This window comes from Hemiscyllium ocellatum, chromosome 26, assembly GCF_020745735.1.
Source record: "Hemiscyllium ocellatum isolate sHemOce1 chromosome 26, sHemOce1.pat.X.cur, whole genome shotgun sequence".
In the NCBI taxonomy this organism is placed as follows: domain Eukaryota; kingdom Metazoa; phylum Chordata; class Chondrichthyes; order Orectolobiformes; family Hemiscylliidae; genus Hemiscyllium; species Hemiscyllium ocellatum.
The window spans coordinates 21,564,496-21,578,757 of record NC_083426.1 but is presented as its reverse complement, the minus strand read 5'-3'; the positions used below and the strand labels follow the sequence as shown (position 1 = coordinate 21,578,757).

At 39.5% G+C, this 14,262-nt stretch overlaps 1 protein-coding gene across 1 annotated transcript in view; it reads left to right on the top strand.

The window, feature by feature from the left end:
- plxna2 (plexin A2) overlaps positions 1–9,679 on the top strand; it is a 463,799-nt gene extending 454,120 nt beyond the window's left edge. The window contains exon 32 of the mRNA XM_060845449.1: positions 4,562–9,679. Coding sequence (XP_060701432.1) covers positions 4,562–4,657 — 96 coding nt within the window. The 3' untranslated portion in view covers positions 4,658–9,679. The remainder of the gene's footprint in view (positions 1–4,561) is intronic.
- The last annotated feature ends 4,583 nt before the right edge of the window (positions 9,680–14,262 follow it).

The following is a 14,262-nucleotide window of genomic DNA, read 5'->3' as shown; positions in this document are numbered from 1 at the left end:
GTACAGGATTGTTTGTTCTTGATTATAATTGAAGTCTGATTTTACACCATGGGAATGTTAATATAATCTGCCTTTTCTCAACTTAAAAGACCAAACTTTAATATTTCAGCTTATTTCTATTACATTTTCATTTTCTGAATTCATCACAAAGTCATTTTTACTTACAATCGTAAAACACCTTGGGACCTGGGGGACTGGCCCTGTCATTATCCCCCTGACTGCTGTACCATAGCAGCTAGATTAAACCTTGGGAGTCTTTACTTACCAGACTGTTTATGCTTCGAGAACATAATCAAAAACTTAATAATTCAAGGATTATTCTTTTTGTGTTCTGCTAATTTGAATGCAACCATCTTCTTGACTGGAGGAGAAATTAGAGGATCTGGCCTCTGAATCATTTCTGAAGTAGTTCTCATGGGGCTTCTATTGGGCCTTTAACTATGCATTGGTGAAGAAACCAACAGAAAGATAAAATCATTATTTCTGTGCACAAGTAAATGATGGTCCTTGTGGTACTTCATTAGCAGTGTTAATGAACATTATTTAATATTCTATCCACTGACTCAAACTGTAATTTCACCACACAAACAGGTAGTAATATAGAAAAATCTCATTATTACAAATTATCACAGATCTCAACATTTTATGCTCGTTATCTGGAGTGTTGGTTTTGCATTAGCTATTCTTTAGTAGCATATTAAGCTTTTGAGTATCATTTGCACCAGAACAAAGCAAAATTATATTTTACTTCATCTGGTGACTGCTGCAGATAAAGACCAGCACTACGTGCTTTGTAATCTGATGGATAATATCATTAGGAATGTTCAGACCATCTTTCTCTCAGGGCATATATTATTAAGGGTGAATTTTGACTTGCATATGAAGGTGGTATACCAATTAAAGCTCTGGGAACACACACTCCCTCGCATGCAATTGTCACATGTGCTTGTAAACGTCTAACTTACATAAAGTCATTGTGAGAGACACATGTTGCACATAGTTTGCAATATTCTCTGTATGGATGCAAAGTGTGAGTGTGTTGTTAATAATTTGCCAAAATTGGAATGCTCAGGCCACAAGTAAACTAAAAGTAGGGTTTTATTTCAAAGCTGAAAACAAGTTGAGAGTGACTTCTTTGATCTTTAGGCTTTAAAGTAATTTAGTTTCAATAGCACAATGGATATGAGTGAGAGTTTAGAAAGGCAGTTTCAATTATCTGAGCACTCCCATGAAGAAAAATGGATTAATATACCCATCACTGTTCCTGATTGGCTTACTAAGTACAAAACTCTGTTTCTACTCCCAGAAGACCATGGCAACTGTTGAGTTACCTCTAAATATCACAACAGGGATTGGCTACTGGTTTAAAAACAAATCTGGTTCACCAACATCTTTTAAGGAAGGAAATCTGCCAACCTTATGTGCTCTGCTGTCTTTATTTGTAACTCCAGACCCATAGCAATGTGATTGAATCTTAACTGCCCTTTTGGGAAATATATGCTGGCTGAGCCAGTGATGCCCACATCCCATGAATTAATTTTTAAAACGCCCCTCAACCCTGTCCTGCCATTCATTGACATCACAGTTGATCTTTAACCTAACTCCATATACCCACTTTTGCATGATAGCTGTTAATAAATTTAGCATTCAAAGGTCGATTAATCCCAGTTTTGAAATCACAATTGAGTTGACATAAATTACCATTTGCAGAAGAGAGTTCCTAACTTCAACCTTCCTTTTCCTAATGTCATTCCTGCAAAATCTGTCTCTAACTTTAGGCCTTGCTGTCTGGTCCTCAGCTCCCAAATAACAAAAACAAATTTTCTCTACCTACACTGGGTTGGTTTTGAGGTTTGGGAGTCATAGTTTATCCAGAAAAGGTCAAGTAATTTTAGATTAGTTTGTTAAATAGACCATTAAAAACAACATTTTCAATGTGATGCATCAACAAAAGAGACAGGGAATGCCTGCAACCAATGAAACGTGGGAGTGGTTTTGGTTGCAGTCTCTTATCTGCTTTGCTTGCAGCATTATCCTCCTTTTAATCCATCCTTTTGAACTGACTAGCGAAGGGGTTGGAAAGCTCCTTCTGGCTGCTTCTGCAAACAAGGACTGCAGTTTGCACGTATTACTTTGCAAAACACGTGCTGTCTGAAGTGATTTCTTTCTCTTGCAAGCCTGTCTCTTAATGCTCAGACAATTGGTTTATATATGTTCCTGAGATCCAATCTTATCAGAAGCAAAAATGAAAAAAACTGCAGATGCTGGAAATCCGAAACAAAAACAAAAATTGCTGGAAAAGCTCAGCAGGTCTGGCAGCATCTGCTTAGACAAATCAGAGTTAATGTTTCGGGTTCAGAAGGGTCACTGGGATCAAAATGTTAACTCTGATTTCTTTCCACAGATACTGCCAGACCTGCTGAGCTTTTCCAGCGATTTCTGCTTTTGTTTCTTATCAGAATTGTCTGTGCCAGAGACACAACCTTGGCAGCGATAACAATCTTGTCCTACATTTTAAAGGCTGCAAACTATGTTGGAAACTTTCCTTTTCAGTAGTTAATAAATTTCTTTGTTATAAGGTTATTGTACTGCAACACTTTACACCTATTTGTTAAATGTGAAATGTTGGAAACTTCAATTGGATAATCCATTAATTTAATAATTTCCAGGAAGCACAACTCTATTAAAGTAAACCTGGCTCCTCCAAAGTCTATATATTTTTCCTAAGGCTCAGAGGCTAGAACTGCTTACAGGGCTCCAGGTGAGCTCTAGCTAGGGTTTTGTATCATTGAAGCATGATTTCCACCCCCTTGTTTTCTAATTCTCTAAATTCAGCATTCTATCGACCCATTTGATTTTATTCTGTACCTGTTCATGATCCCTCTTCTGATAAAGATGACTTTTCATGTCAGAAATTCTGAGATGAACTCATTTTAAATGAGGGTTTTCAGAAATGGACTTGACTCATTTCTCACATTTCCATTCTCTGCCTTCACCCTTCTCAACAACTAGCTTCCTTTGTGTTCTCACTTCTAGTTTCACATTCACCCGACTAAATACTATTTTTTCTCACATGTACAATCTGATTGTCACTGTCAAGAACATTTTATACTTCCCATCACCTAGTTCTTTCCATACTGCAATAGAGAAGGACACCAGTTCCTCCCTCAGTTGGTAGTTCTTGGCCAGGTCCTCAAGTGCTCCTTTCATGAATGACATCACTTTGGGAGACCTGAATAGAATCTATGGAGAGGATACAGAAGAAAACCAGTGATTGTGTATTTAAATTTCATGGAGAAACCAAAGTACCAGACAAGTTTAAGAGGAGATCTGCTGGAAGTATTCAATTATTGAGAGATGTTGATGTAACTGGAGGAGGAAGTTTATTTCCAGCATCAGGATGGCAGTATGTACAGGTTATAAACTTAACAAAAGAACAGATGAAAAGGTATGTTTTACCAACCAGCTGTTCAGACCTCAAATGTTCTGTCTGAAATATCAGTGGAAACAAAATCTCTGAGAGTTTAGAAGTGGGCAAGCATTTAAGGGTATTGTGGTAGAAGGAAGCAGGGTGATGGGACTAAGTGGAAAGTTCAGACCAGATTGTCAGCGCACAGATCTGATAAGCCATATATTAAAACAAAGAACTGTGGATGCTGGATGTCTGAAACAAAGAAAAAGGTAAATTGATGGAGAAGTTCAGCAGGTCTCGCAGCATCTGTGAGAAGAAAACAGTTGGCATGCTGAGTCCAGTGACCCTTGAGCTGAACATGTTCATAAAAATACTTTTCCTGGTTATGTTGGGATTCAGGGAGTTGTAGGATGAATATGATGGTGCACTCCTTCAGCCTCAGTTGGAACAAATTGAACAGGCTATTATAGTGTTGTAGCTTGTGTATTTCTATAAACCCAAATAACAGTGTTATAAATTGAGAAATGTTGAAGCAGAGAACCTTTTTATGTATCCACCCTTGAGAAATGAAAAATAGAGTTCCTGAAGTGGCTCTGAACTTCCATTGCTTTGCATTTCTCAATTCACCTGGTTCATTGTTCCACCATGCGTTAATCTCAAGCAACAACATTGGATCACATTGTTGGTCTATCAGTGAATCGAAGTGCAGTTTCTCATGTACCTCTCAGAGTACATTATTAGCCTCAGAGAGACGAGTACTTCTTCAGGGTAGGCATTCCTGGAAGAGAGGTGACGGTGGGTTAAACACTGGATAAAAGCAAATGACTGCGGATTTTGACAAAGGGTCAGTTAGACTCGAAACGTCAGCTCTCTTCTCTCCTTACAGATCTGCCACACCTGCTGAGATTTTCCAGCATTTTCTCTTTTGGTTTCAGATACCAGCATCCACAGTAATTAGCTTTTAAGCCCTAATTCTCGTTGTGTTCAACCATAACCACTCACCTTTTAAAGAAACATAGCCTTATGTGTTGTTAGCAATGCTGAGCTGTCTTTTTTTTGTTATTTTATTGTGCTGCTAATGTGGTATCTTTTGCAAAAAAACGCTGTTATGATTATGTTGCCATCTCACTTTTCTCTACCCTTTATTAGATAACTGCTGCCTTGGAACAAGATGAGCAAGCACGGAGACAGCGTCTGGCGTATAAAGTTGAGCAACTGATTGTCGCCATGTCGCTAGAGAGTTGAGAGTGAAATTGTCAAGAACTCGTGGCTGAATAGTGAACTCAATGGAGAAAGTCATAAGATAGGGAGAGTAAAGCGTGGATCTTGTGGTTAATTGCAATGTCCAAAGTTGCACAATATCAAGTGGCCAGCATGGCAATTTATTTTTGAAATGTTTTGGATACCTCTCCATTTTGTTTATCTCTGGTATGGCTGCGTTCAGAATACTACCTTTAGATGACTTGCAACCTGGGTGCGATGACCTTGAGTACAATAGTTTATGTTTACAAAGAACAAACTTTGGGAGCTACAGCTATATTTGTGGTGTGTTTACTGACAGTTCGAACAGGAGCTGATGCAAATGAACAATGCAGGCAGGTTTATGTGGCCATGAGCAAGAAAGGACACGCAAAATCAGTACCATGCTACGGAATTCTACCTTACCCGCTGTAAGAAGTAAATACCAATCACAGCAGCAACATGCACAATTGGATAACCAAAAGCTCATCCAGCAAAATGAAACTGGTTAGAGGCAGCAGTTATTTCCAGTGCAAATTAGAAAGGAAGAACAGCAGACTTCACACATCAAGATGTATCTCTTGGAATCCAGAATCTTGCCTTTCTGAAATTAGTGCCATCCCTGCCTCATAATGTGTTACGGACATTAATGAACTTGACAATACTGATACAAATCATAAATGCACATATGGGTGACAAGCAGTCACCCCAAAGGTTTGTCGATTTTTTTTTAAATTTTAAAATGTGTATTTCAGTTTTTGTTTTAAGAAACAAGGTTTCATCAGTGCTGCTATTTAGCCAAACTCTTCCATATTGTAACAACAGTCAGTAATAGTCAATGTGAGGTTCATACAGGGCTTTCTTCTTTATTCTAACTTGCTGAATGTAATACCGTGGCTCAGTAGGAAACTCAAAGAAATTGTACTGGAAGATCTGTCATCTTCACACGTTCCATCATCCTGTAAATCACAATCATGTCATTGAGTGATCCCTACCACAGTGCGTAATTTCACCTTTACAAGGCATTACATGTTTAATGGGTTTTCTACCAAACTGTGGTGTGAAATAAAGGAAAGGAAATTGGAGAAATTTCTCATCCTAGCTGGAGATTTGCTTTTTTTTTCATTCTTTTCATCAAATCAAATCACCATGAGGGAGTTGACAAAGCAAAATTATTGTTCAAACTCCAGCTCAAGAGGCAACATCCCTCACCAGACATCAGTTACTTGTAAAAACCTATGTCAGTAAAATCTGAATTAGGTGGTGCTGCTAAATAAATAGGTGAAAATGAAACAGCTGTCAATCCATGTGAGCAGTGTGGTTATCTTCAGTGAGAGCATCATAGATTTATCAAGATATGGCAAATGGCTTGATAATTTCAAGTCTGTTTGAAAGTCAGCAATGTTGTTTGCTGAATATCCACGTACATACGCTGTTGGATTTGTAGCAGTAATGGTGACATTTGGAAGCTGCCACTTCAAGTAATTATACTTTAGTTTTTGAGGTTTTGATTCTCCTAAGATGACTGGCGAGATCATGTAGGCCATCAAAGGCTATCAGTGTACCCATTAGTTCATTTTTGCTGTCTTCTGTCCTCCTACCTTGGTTACTTATTATCCTTATCTCACTTTATCTTTGGAAAAATGGACAGAAATGTCCTAGGCTTCTCCAACATGCTCATAGTGAGTACCACTTATTGGTCAGCCCAGCAGAAGATGCCAGTTAGGAAACAAACGAGGAAGAACTGGCTTCTAGCTCACCTGAGATGCTTTGCTTCCCATTTATATTTGAAAGAGTAAAGTGAAAACTTACCTGCCAAATGTTCAAGCACAAACTATGTTATTTCGAGGGAAGACCTAGATGGTGTGAAGCAAGCCTCCTGTGTGCTTTGCTACCAAAGATTTTACTTTAAATATTTTTTAATACAAATCTGTGCAAAATGGGTACGGTCACTTGACATCAAATATCTACAGCAATTGTTTAAAAGTTCTTTCCAAAACAGTTTTCTTTTTCCATTTTGCGTTGAAGAAACCAAAGCTTTTAAAAGTGCATGTCCTAGTGCCACAAAGTGTATAAACGTTGTAAATATTGATCTTACCTCGGTGTGGGATGAAAAACCCAGAGCTTTTTATTGCTGTTGTGCATGGTCCTCTAGTAATACAAAGATGTGGATAGTGTTATTTGCACTTTTGTGAGAAGATGTCTATGGTGTTTTGACATGGTTCAATCTGATGTTTCTAATGCGTGGAGCAGTAACAAAACAATATGATCATCAATATCGAGGATAGATGGCACTTAATGTATAACAATTTCATTTGAAAAAATTGTACTCTTCATTTGTTCCTATCTCTGCTATTCATCATAACCCAATGTAATGCAGCACTTTGAAGGGAATATGTATCGTAAGTTAGGCTGAGAAGCTTTATAAGTAATGTCACATTAGAAGGACACCTCATGCTATTCCTCTCTGTCGTTCAGAATTTCACTGTGCGGTTTCGTGTTGTAAGGATGAGGTACTCCCTTGAAGAATAAAGGATAATGTACCTTCATGGAATCTCTGTTGCTCAGTGGCAGAGTCCAGGAGGGGGTCGTGACCGGTGCAGCTGTGAATGGAAGGGCAAAGGAGCTGACCTTTCGCAGCCTATGCGGGATCTTCTGAGTATTCGTGCAGTCACAAGGCTTACATGGAATATTTCTCATGATCTCCCTCAATCTGCTCACATCCACTTTGAACAACTTCATACGTGAGAACTTGGTCAAAACTGCAAATATTTTGCCCATTTCACTTGTAACTTTCCTGTTGTTGCCTTTTTGATTCTGAGGCAAATAGCAGCTAGCTATCCGAGGCTTCATTGGGATTCTGTTGTGGTATGCCTACTCATCCACCCCTGCAAACACCCAAGACCTTCACACTTAGCTCCAATCCTGTTTTTTTTTAATTCTTTGACAGGATAAGACAAAAAGTAAAATGAAACTTACTGATAGAGATTCAACTGGATATCAATGGTGAGATGAAAATCCTGAAACCAATTCATTAATGCAGCTAAAATCAGACTGCAAACTCTGGCACAATATTACACAGATTAGCAGGTGAAATAGATCAGGGTACATCGGAAAAAAGATACCACCTATGTTTGAAGGTGAATAATAATTAGAAATTATGTTTTAGAAGTGTGACCAGAAACAAACAAACATGTCGCTCCTAAATGTAAAAACAGGATTTTTTGTCAATTGTAGTTTGTGAATATGTTGCTACTTGAATGCAGTAGAATATTTATGGTCCCACAGCTGCAGAACTGGTGACTCTTCCTATTAAGTTGTGCAATTTAACTTCTTTCATGAAGAATTTTTCTCCCATCACTAGTTCTGTTCTAAAGGTGTTTCTAACGTCTGGTTTGTCAATATTTGGGTGCTGGTAGTCCTCTTAATTCTCACTACAATGGCGAATCTTGATAATGAGTGGTTTACTATGGCTTTTGGATCGCCTGTTAATTATCCTAGGGGTCACCCTACTCATAACTAATGTTCAACTTCTATTCCCTTTCCAACAATAATCTTCAGATGGTGACCAAGAGTGTACCCCAAATCCATGGAAACTGGCATAATAATATATAAATGTCCTGAAGGAGTTTAGCTAATTTGGGACTGACCAGGGGTTAAATACAGGATCTTATTCGTGTGTTTAGTTCAATAGAGCACCAGTTAGAGCATTTACCAAGTAAGGCATTGCCAAAACCATTGCTGAAATCTGTAACAAAGAAAAATATACAGTTGTACCCAATAGAATGCAATAGGTTGATTGGATTAAAGAAATGTTTAGACTCAGATATGCATGAAACAGGACAGCTGTATCGTTGCTTGGTTAGAAATTTGGAGCTGATAACAAGCTGTGAATGTCAAGACCTTGTCACAAATTGGATCATACTGCATTAGCATGTTGAGTAGGTGCACTCAACTGTACATTGGTTTCTGGTTAAATTCTGGTTTAATCACAGCCCTCATTTAAGCAGTAATGGAGAAGCCGGGATACAGTAGCTTGCAATTAAAAACAATCAGTCAAGCTGCTTCTCAGCCACCACATACTGAGCAAGCATGCATTCATTATTACCATTCAATCCATGTCTTAACTGCAGTTATACTTGAATCCTTCATCACAAATTGGTGATTGACATTTATTTAAGTATCCAGCAGGATCTTTACAATAACATTTGTAATTCTTCAGGATACTTTGTGCAGAAAGTTTGCTCAAGAATTCAGATTCCAAGTTTGCTGATTCAGTGTGTCAGAAATTGATGCGAAATTGACATTTGGATCATTTGAAAAAGGATGGTGTAATGTTAACTGAAGTACAAGCAGAGGTATCTCAGCTACCTTACAGATATTCACAAATGATTGGATAACAGAATACAGAAAATATTGGAACGTTTTTCACAAGTATCAGAAAGAAAAACCTAAAACAAATTTAGGCAGGATAATTCCAAACAATTCTTTTCATAAGATTGTCAAGGTAAAAAATACAGTACAGTGATGTTACCTTTGAGTGATTAAACGCTGGGTTACACATGAAAATTTGGTGCAACACAAACTGATCTTGTGTAACTTTTTTTCTTAATATTAGTAGAACTAAGGCAACTTCAGAAGAGCTTTATGACCCCATACAGTGGCAAAAGATAAGCATAATGCTATGTAAGCCTGAACCCATAGAATTTCACTGTTTCATTGATGGTTTTGTCTTTTCAGTGTTCTGTAGCATCAGTAGCTTCAGTGTATCACTCCATTTTAATCTCTGACCTCCAAACCTGACTCTCTGCCTCTCTCGCAGTGAACCTCTGGGATACTTCCAGTGAATCGGAGCAAAAAGGATAGAGTTCCTACAATGTCAGTTTAAACAAAAAAGAAAAATATGAGAAAAATGCAGTCAACAATTTAAAATTAGTTCTGTTTGTTATATTGTGTACTTATTGTAAATATGAATCACTGCTATTTTGCAAGCCCGAATCACTTTGTACTGTTGTTGTAGATAAATAAAGGTAACTTGATAAAACATTACCAAATATATGATTTCGTTATTTATAGAGTCATAGAGATGTACAGCATGGAAACAGACCCTTCGGTCCAACCCATCCACACCGACCAGATATCCCAACCCAAATTAGTCCCACCTGCCAGCACCCGGCCCATATCCCTCCAAACCCTTCCTATTCATATACCCATCCAAATGCCTCTTAAATATTGCAATTGTACCAGCCTCCACCACTTCCTCTGGCAGCTCATTCCATACATGTACCACCCTCTGTGTGAAAAAGTTGCCCCTTAGGTCTCTTTTATATCTTTCCCCTCGCACCCTAAACCTATGCCCTTTGGTTCTGGACTCCCCAACCCCAGGGAAAAGACTTTGCCTATTTACCCTATCCATGCCCCTCATAATTTTGTACACCTCTATAAGGTCACCCCTCAGCCTCTGACGCTCCAGGGAAAACAGCCCCAGCCTGTTCAGCCTCTCCCTATAGCTCAAATTGTCCAACCCTGGCAACATCCTTGTAAATCTTTTCTGAACCCTTTCAAGTTTCACAACATCTATATTCAAAGTATCAGATTCATTCTGAGCAATAGGTGGACATGCTTTAGCTAATGTGATAGCTGAGGGTGCACTTCCACTATGACAACTGTGAAGGCCACTGGAAAATAACCTAATCCTGCAGTTTTGTGGCTCAGGTTATGGAAATTGCATTGTTATACTATGTTGTAAAAAGTTTTTGATTTATTAAATTATTACCATTTTTAGTAAAAGCAAGTTTTAGAAATATGAAACAACCAGCCCTCTTCAAGGTTCTGTTTTAACAATGTTCAAATTCATTTCAGAGATGTGGCATCTTGGGAGACTAGTAATAGTCACAATAACATAGTTTATGCTATTACAATACATTCAATTCCATGGAAATGGCAACAACAGGAAGGGCCAAGTGACGACTGCATCGATTGAACAAACTGACACAGTTCAGAAATCATTAATCGTATTTCTCAAATGTGAATTTTACGTAATTAGGTAATTACATCATGGTACCATTCAGCTTCAATAAATGGTGCTTTCTCAAAACTGAAGTACAATTTCTCAGTATATCCAAATATCTTTCCTACTTTACCAAGGTCACTTCCATCTATTTATATTTTGCACTTAGTTTCACTTGATCAGTATGTTTTTAAGAAATGCAATGGGCCACCTGTTTATTGTTAAATTAACTGGCCAACTTTGTTAGGAGGCAGTGGAAATGAGAAGGCTGAATGATCTCAAATTATTCACATGCTATTTTGAATATTTGAATCAAAACAAAATAACTTGATTTTTTTTTGTTACTTTATTGCACTCAAACTATTTATTTGATCTGGCTGCCTTTTATTTTAAGAAAAGCAGCCTCAGCAATGTTTTTAGCTCTTTCCAAATAAATTGGGAGGCAGCTGGTATAAAATTCTGGGTTCAAGTCTCACTACAGTGTTCGAGCTAGAAGATCCGAAGAACTGAGGAACTGCTGCACTGTCCACATGCCATCTTTCATAGAACATAGAACAGTACAGTACAGGACAGGCCTTTCAGCCCATGATGTGCTAAGCATTTATCTTAATCTAAGATCAACCTAACCTACACACACCTCAATTTAAAGCGGTCTGTGTGCTTGTCCAGCAGTCACTTAAATGTCCCTAATATCTCTGACGGTAAAAAGTGAGGATTGCAGATGCTGGAGATTAGAGTCAAGATCAGAGTGGTGCTTGAAAAGCACAGCAGGTCAGGCAGAATGATGAAGCTCCTGCCCGAAACATCGATTTTTCTGCTGCTCAGATGCTGCCTGACCTGCTGTGCTTTACCAGTACCACCCTAATATCTCTGACTCTACTAGCATCACTGGCAGTGCATTCCATGCACCCACATACTCTGCATAAAGAACCTATCTCTGACATCTCCCCTAAACCTTCCTCCAATCACCTTAAAATTATAACCCCATGTGACAAACCATTTGTGCCCTGGGTTAAAGTTTCTAGCTATCTACTCTATCTGTGCCCCTCATTATCTCATACACCTCTATCAAGTCATCTCTCTTCCTTCTTCTCAGTATGAAAAGCCCTAGCTCACTCAACCTCTCTTCATAAGACAAGCCCTCCAATCCAGACAGCATCCTGGTAAATCTCCTCTGGATCCTCTCTAAAGCATTTACATCCTTCCTATTATGAGGCAGCCAGAACTGGACTCGATATTCCAAGTGTGGTCTAACCAGGCTTTTATAGGGTTGCAGCAAAACCTTGTGGCTCTTAAACTCAATCCCCCTGTTAATGAAAGCCAAAACCCTGTTTGCCCTCTTAACAACCCTATCCAGTTGGGTGGCAACTTTGAGTGATCTATGCATATGGACCCCAAGGTCTTGCTGTTCCTTCCCACTGCCAAGAATCCTGTCTTTAACCATGTATTCAGCATTCAAATTCGACCTTCCAAAGTGAATCACTTCTCATTTGTCCACATTGAACTCCATCTGCCACTTCTCAGCCCAGCTCTGCAGCCTGTCGATGATATGTAGCCTGCAACAGTCCTTGACATTATCTACAACCCCACCGACCTTTGTGTCATCAGCAGACTTACTAAACTTCCACTTCTTCATCCAAGTCATTTATAAAAACTGCAAAGAGTAGGGGCCCAAGAACAGATCCCTGAGGGACACCACTGGTAACTGAACTCCAGGCAGAATACTTTCCATCCATTACCACTCGCTGTCTTCTTTCAGCCAGCCAATTCTGTATCTAGACAGCCAAATTTCCTTGTATCCCATAGCTTCTAAGTTTCTGAATGAGCCTACTGTGGGAAACTTTCTCAAATGCCTCCCTGAAATCCATATGCACCACATCTACTGCTTGACCTTTGTCAACTTATCTCCTCACATCCTCAAAGAACTCAGTTAGGCTTATGAGGCATGACCTGCCCCTCAAAGCCATGCTATATTTGATCAAACTATGTTTTTCCAAATAGTCATAAATCCTATCTCAGAATCCTTTCCAGTACCTTGTTTACTACAGATGTAAGACTGGTCTGTAGTTCTCAGGGATTTCTCTATTCTCTTTCTTGAACAGAGGAACGCCATTCACCTCCCTCCAATCAGCTGGTACTACTCCCCTGGAGAGTGAGAATGGAAAGATCCTTGCCAGAGGCAAAAAATCTCACTGCTCACTTCCTGTAGTAACCTTGGATATATCTGATCCAGCCCTGGGGACTTCTCTATCTTGATGCTTCCCAGAATTTCCAGCAAATCCACTTCCTGAATAGCAATCTGTTCAAGCCTATTAACCTGGTCTATTGTGTTCTCACTATCAACAAGGTCCTTCTCTTGAGTGAATACTGAAACAAAAAAAACTCATTTAAGGCCTCCCCTACCTCTTCAGACTCCAGGCACAAGGTCCCCCCACTATCCATGATTGCTCCTACCCTCTCTCTGATCATTCTCTTATTCCTCATGTACATATAGAATGCCTTTGGGTCTTCCCTAATCCTTCTTGCCAGGCTTTTTCATGCCCTCTCCTAGCTCTCCTCAGTCCATTTTTGGAGTTCTTCTTAACTACCCTGTAATCTGCTAAAGCTGTGCCAGATGCTTGCTTCCTCAACCTCAAGTGAGCTTCCTTCTTCTGCTCTTGTCATCCAAGACTCCTTCATCTTACCATTCCTTGCCTGTCTGAATGGGACAAAGGCGTCCAACACTCGCACAAGTGCTCCTTAAACAGCCTCCACAATTCTGTTGTGCTTTTCCCGTAAAACAATTGTTCCCAATTTATACTTTGCAGCTCCTGTCTAATAGCAGTATAATTTCCCTTCCCTCAATTAAATACCTTTCTATACTGTCTGTTCCTATCCCTCTCCATGGCCATGGTATAGGCTCATTCCTGATGAAGGGCTTTTGCCTGAAGTGTCGATTTTTCTGTTCGTCAGATGTTGCTTGACTGCTGTGCTTTTCCAGCACCACTCTAACCTTGATTCTGATCTCTAGCATCTGCAGTCCTCACTATTGCCTATGGTACAGGTGAGGCAGTTGTGGTCACTATCACCAAAATACTCTACTACCTAGAGATCTGACATCTGGCCTGGCTCATTACCACGCACCAAATCCAATATGGCCTCCCACCCCACCCCACCCCATTCCCCACTCCCCCCCAGTCAGCTTATCTACACATTGAGTCAGGAATCCCCCTTGGACACACCTGACAAAATCGGCTCCATCTGCACTAAGGAGGTTCCAATCAATATTGATGAAGTCGCCTATAACAGCAAATTTGTTACACGTGCACCTTTCCAAGATTTGCTGTCCAATCTGTTCTTCTATCTCTCTGCTGCTATTGGGGGTCTATAGAAAACACCCAATAAAGTGAGTGGTCTTCTCCTGTTACTGACCTCGACCCATACTGACTCAGTAGACATGCCCTCCTCAACAACCTCGATCATAGATGTCCTGGACATTGGCACCTGGGAGGCAACATACCTTCCGGGAGTCCTGTTAGCAACCACAGAATCTCCTATCCGTTCCTCTAATTATTGAGTCTCCTACCACTAATGCTTTTCTGTTCTTCCTTCTTCTGAGTCA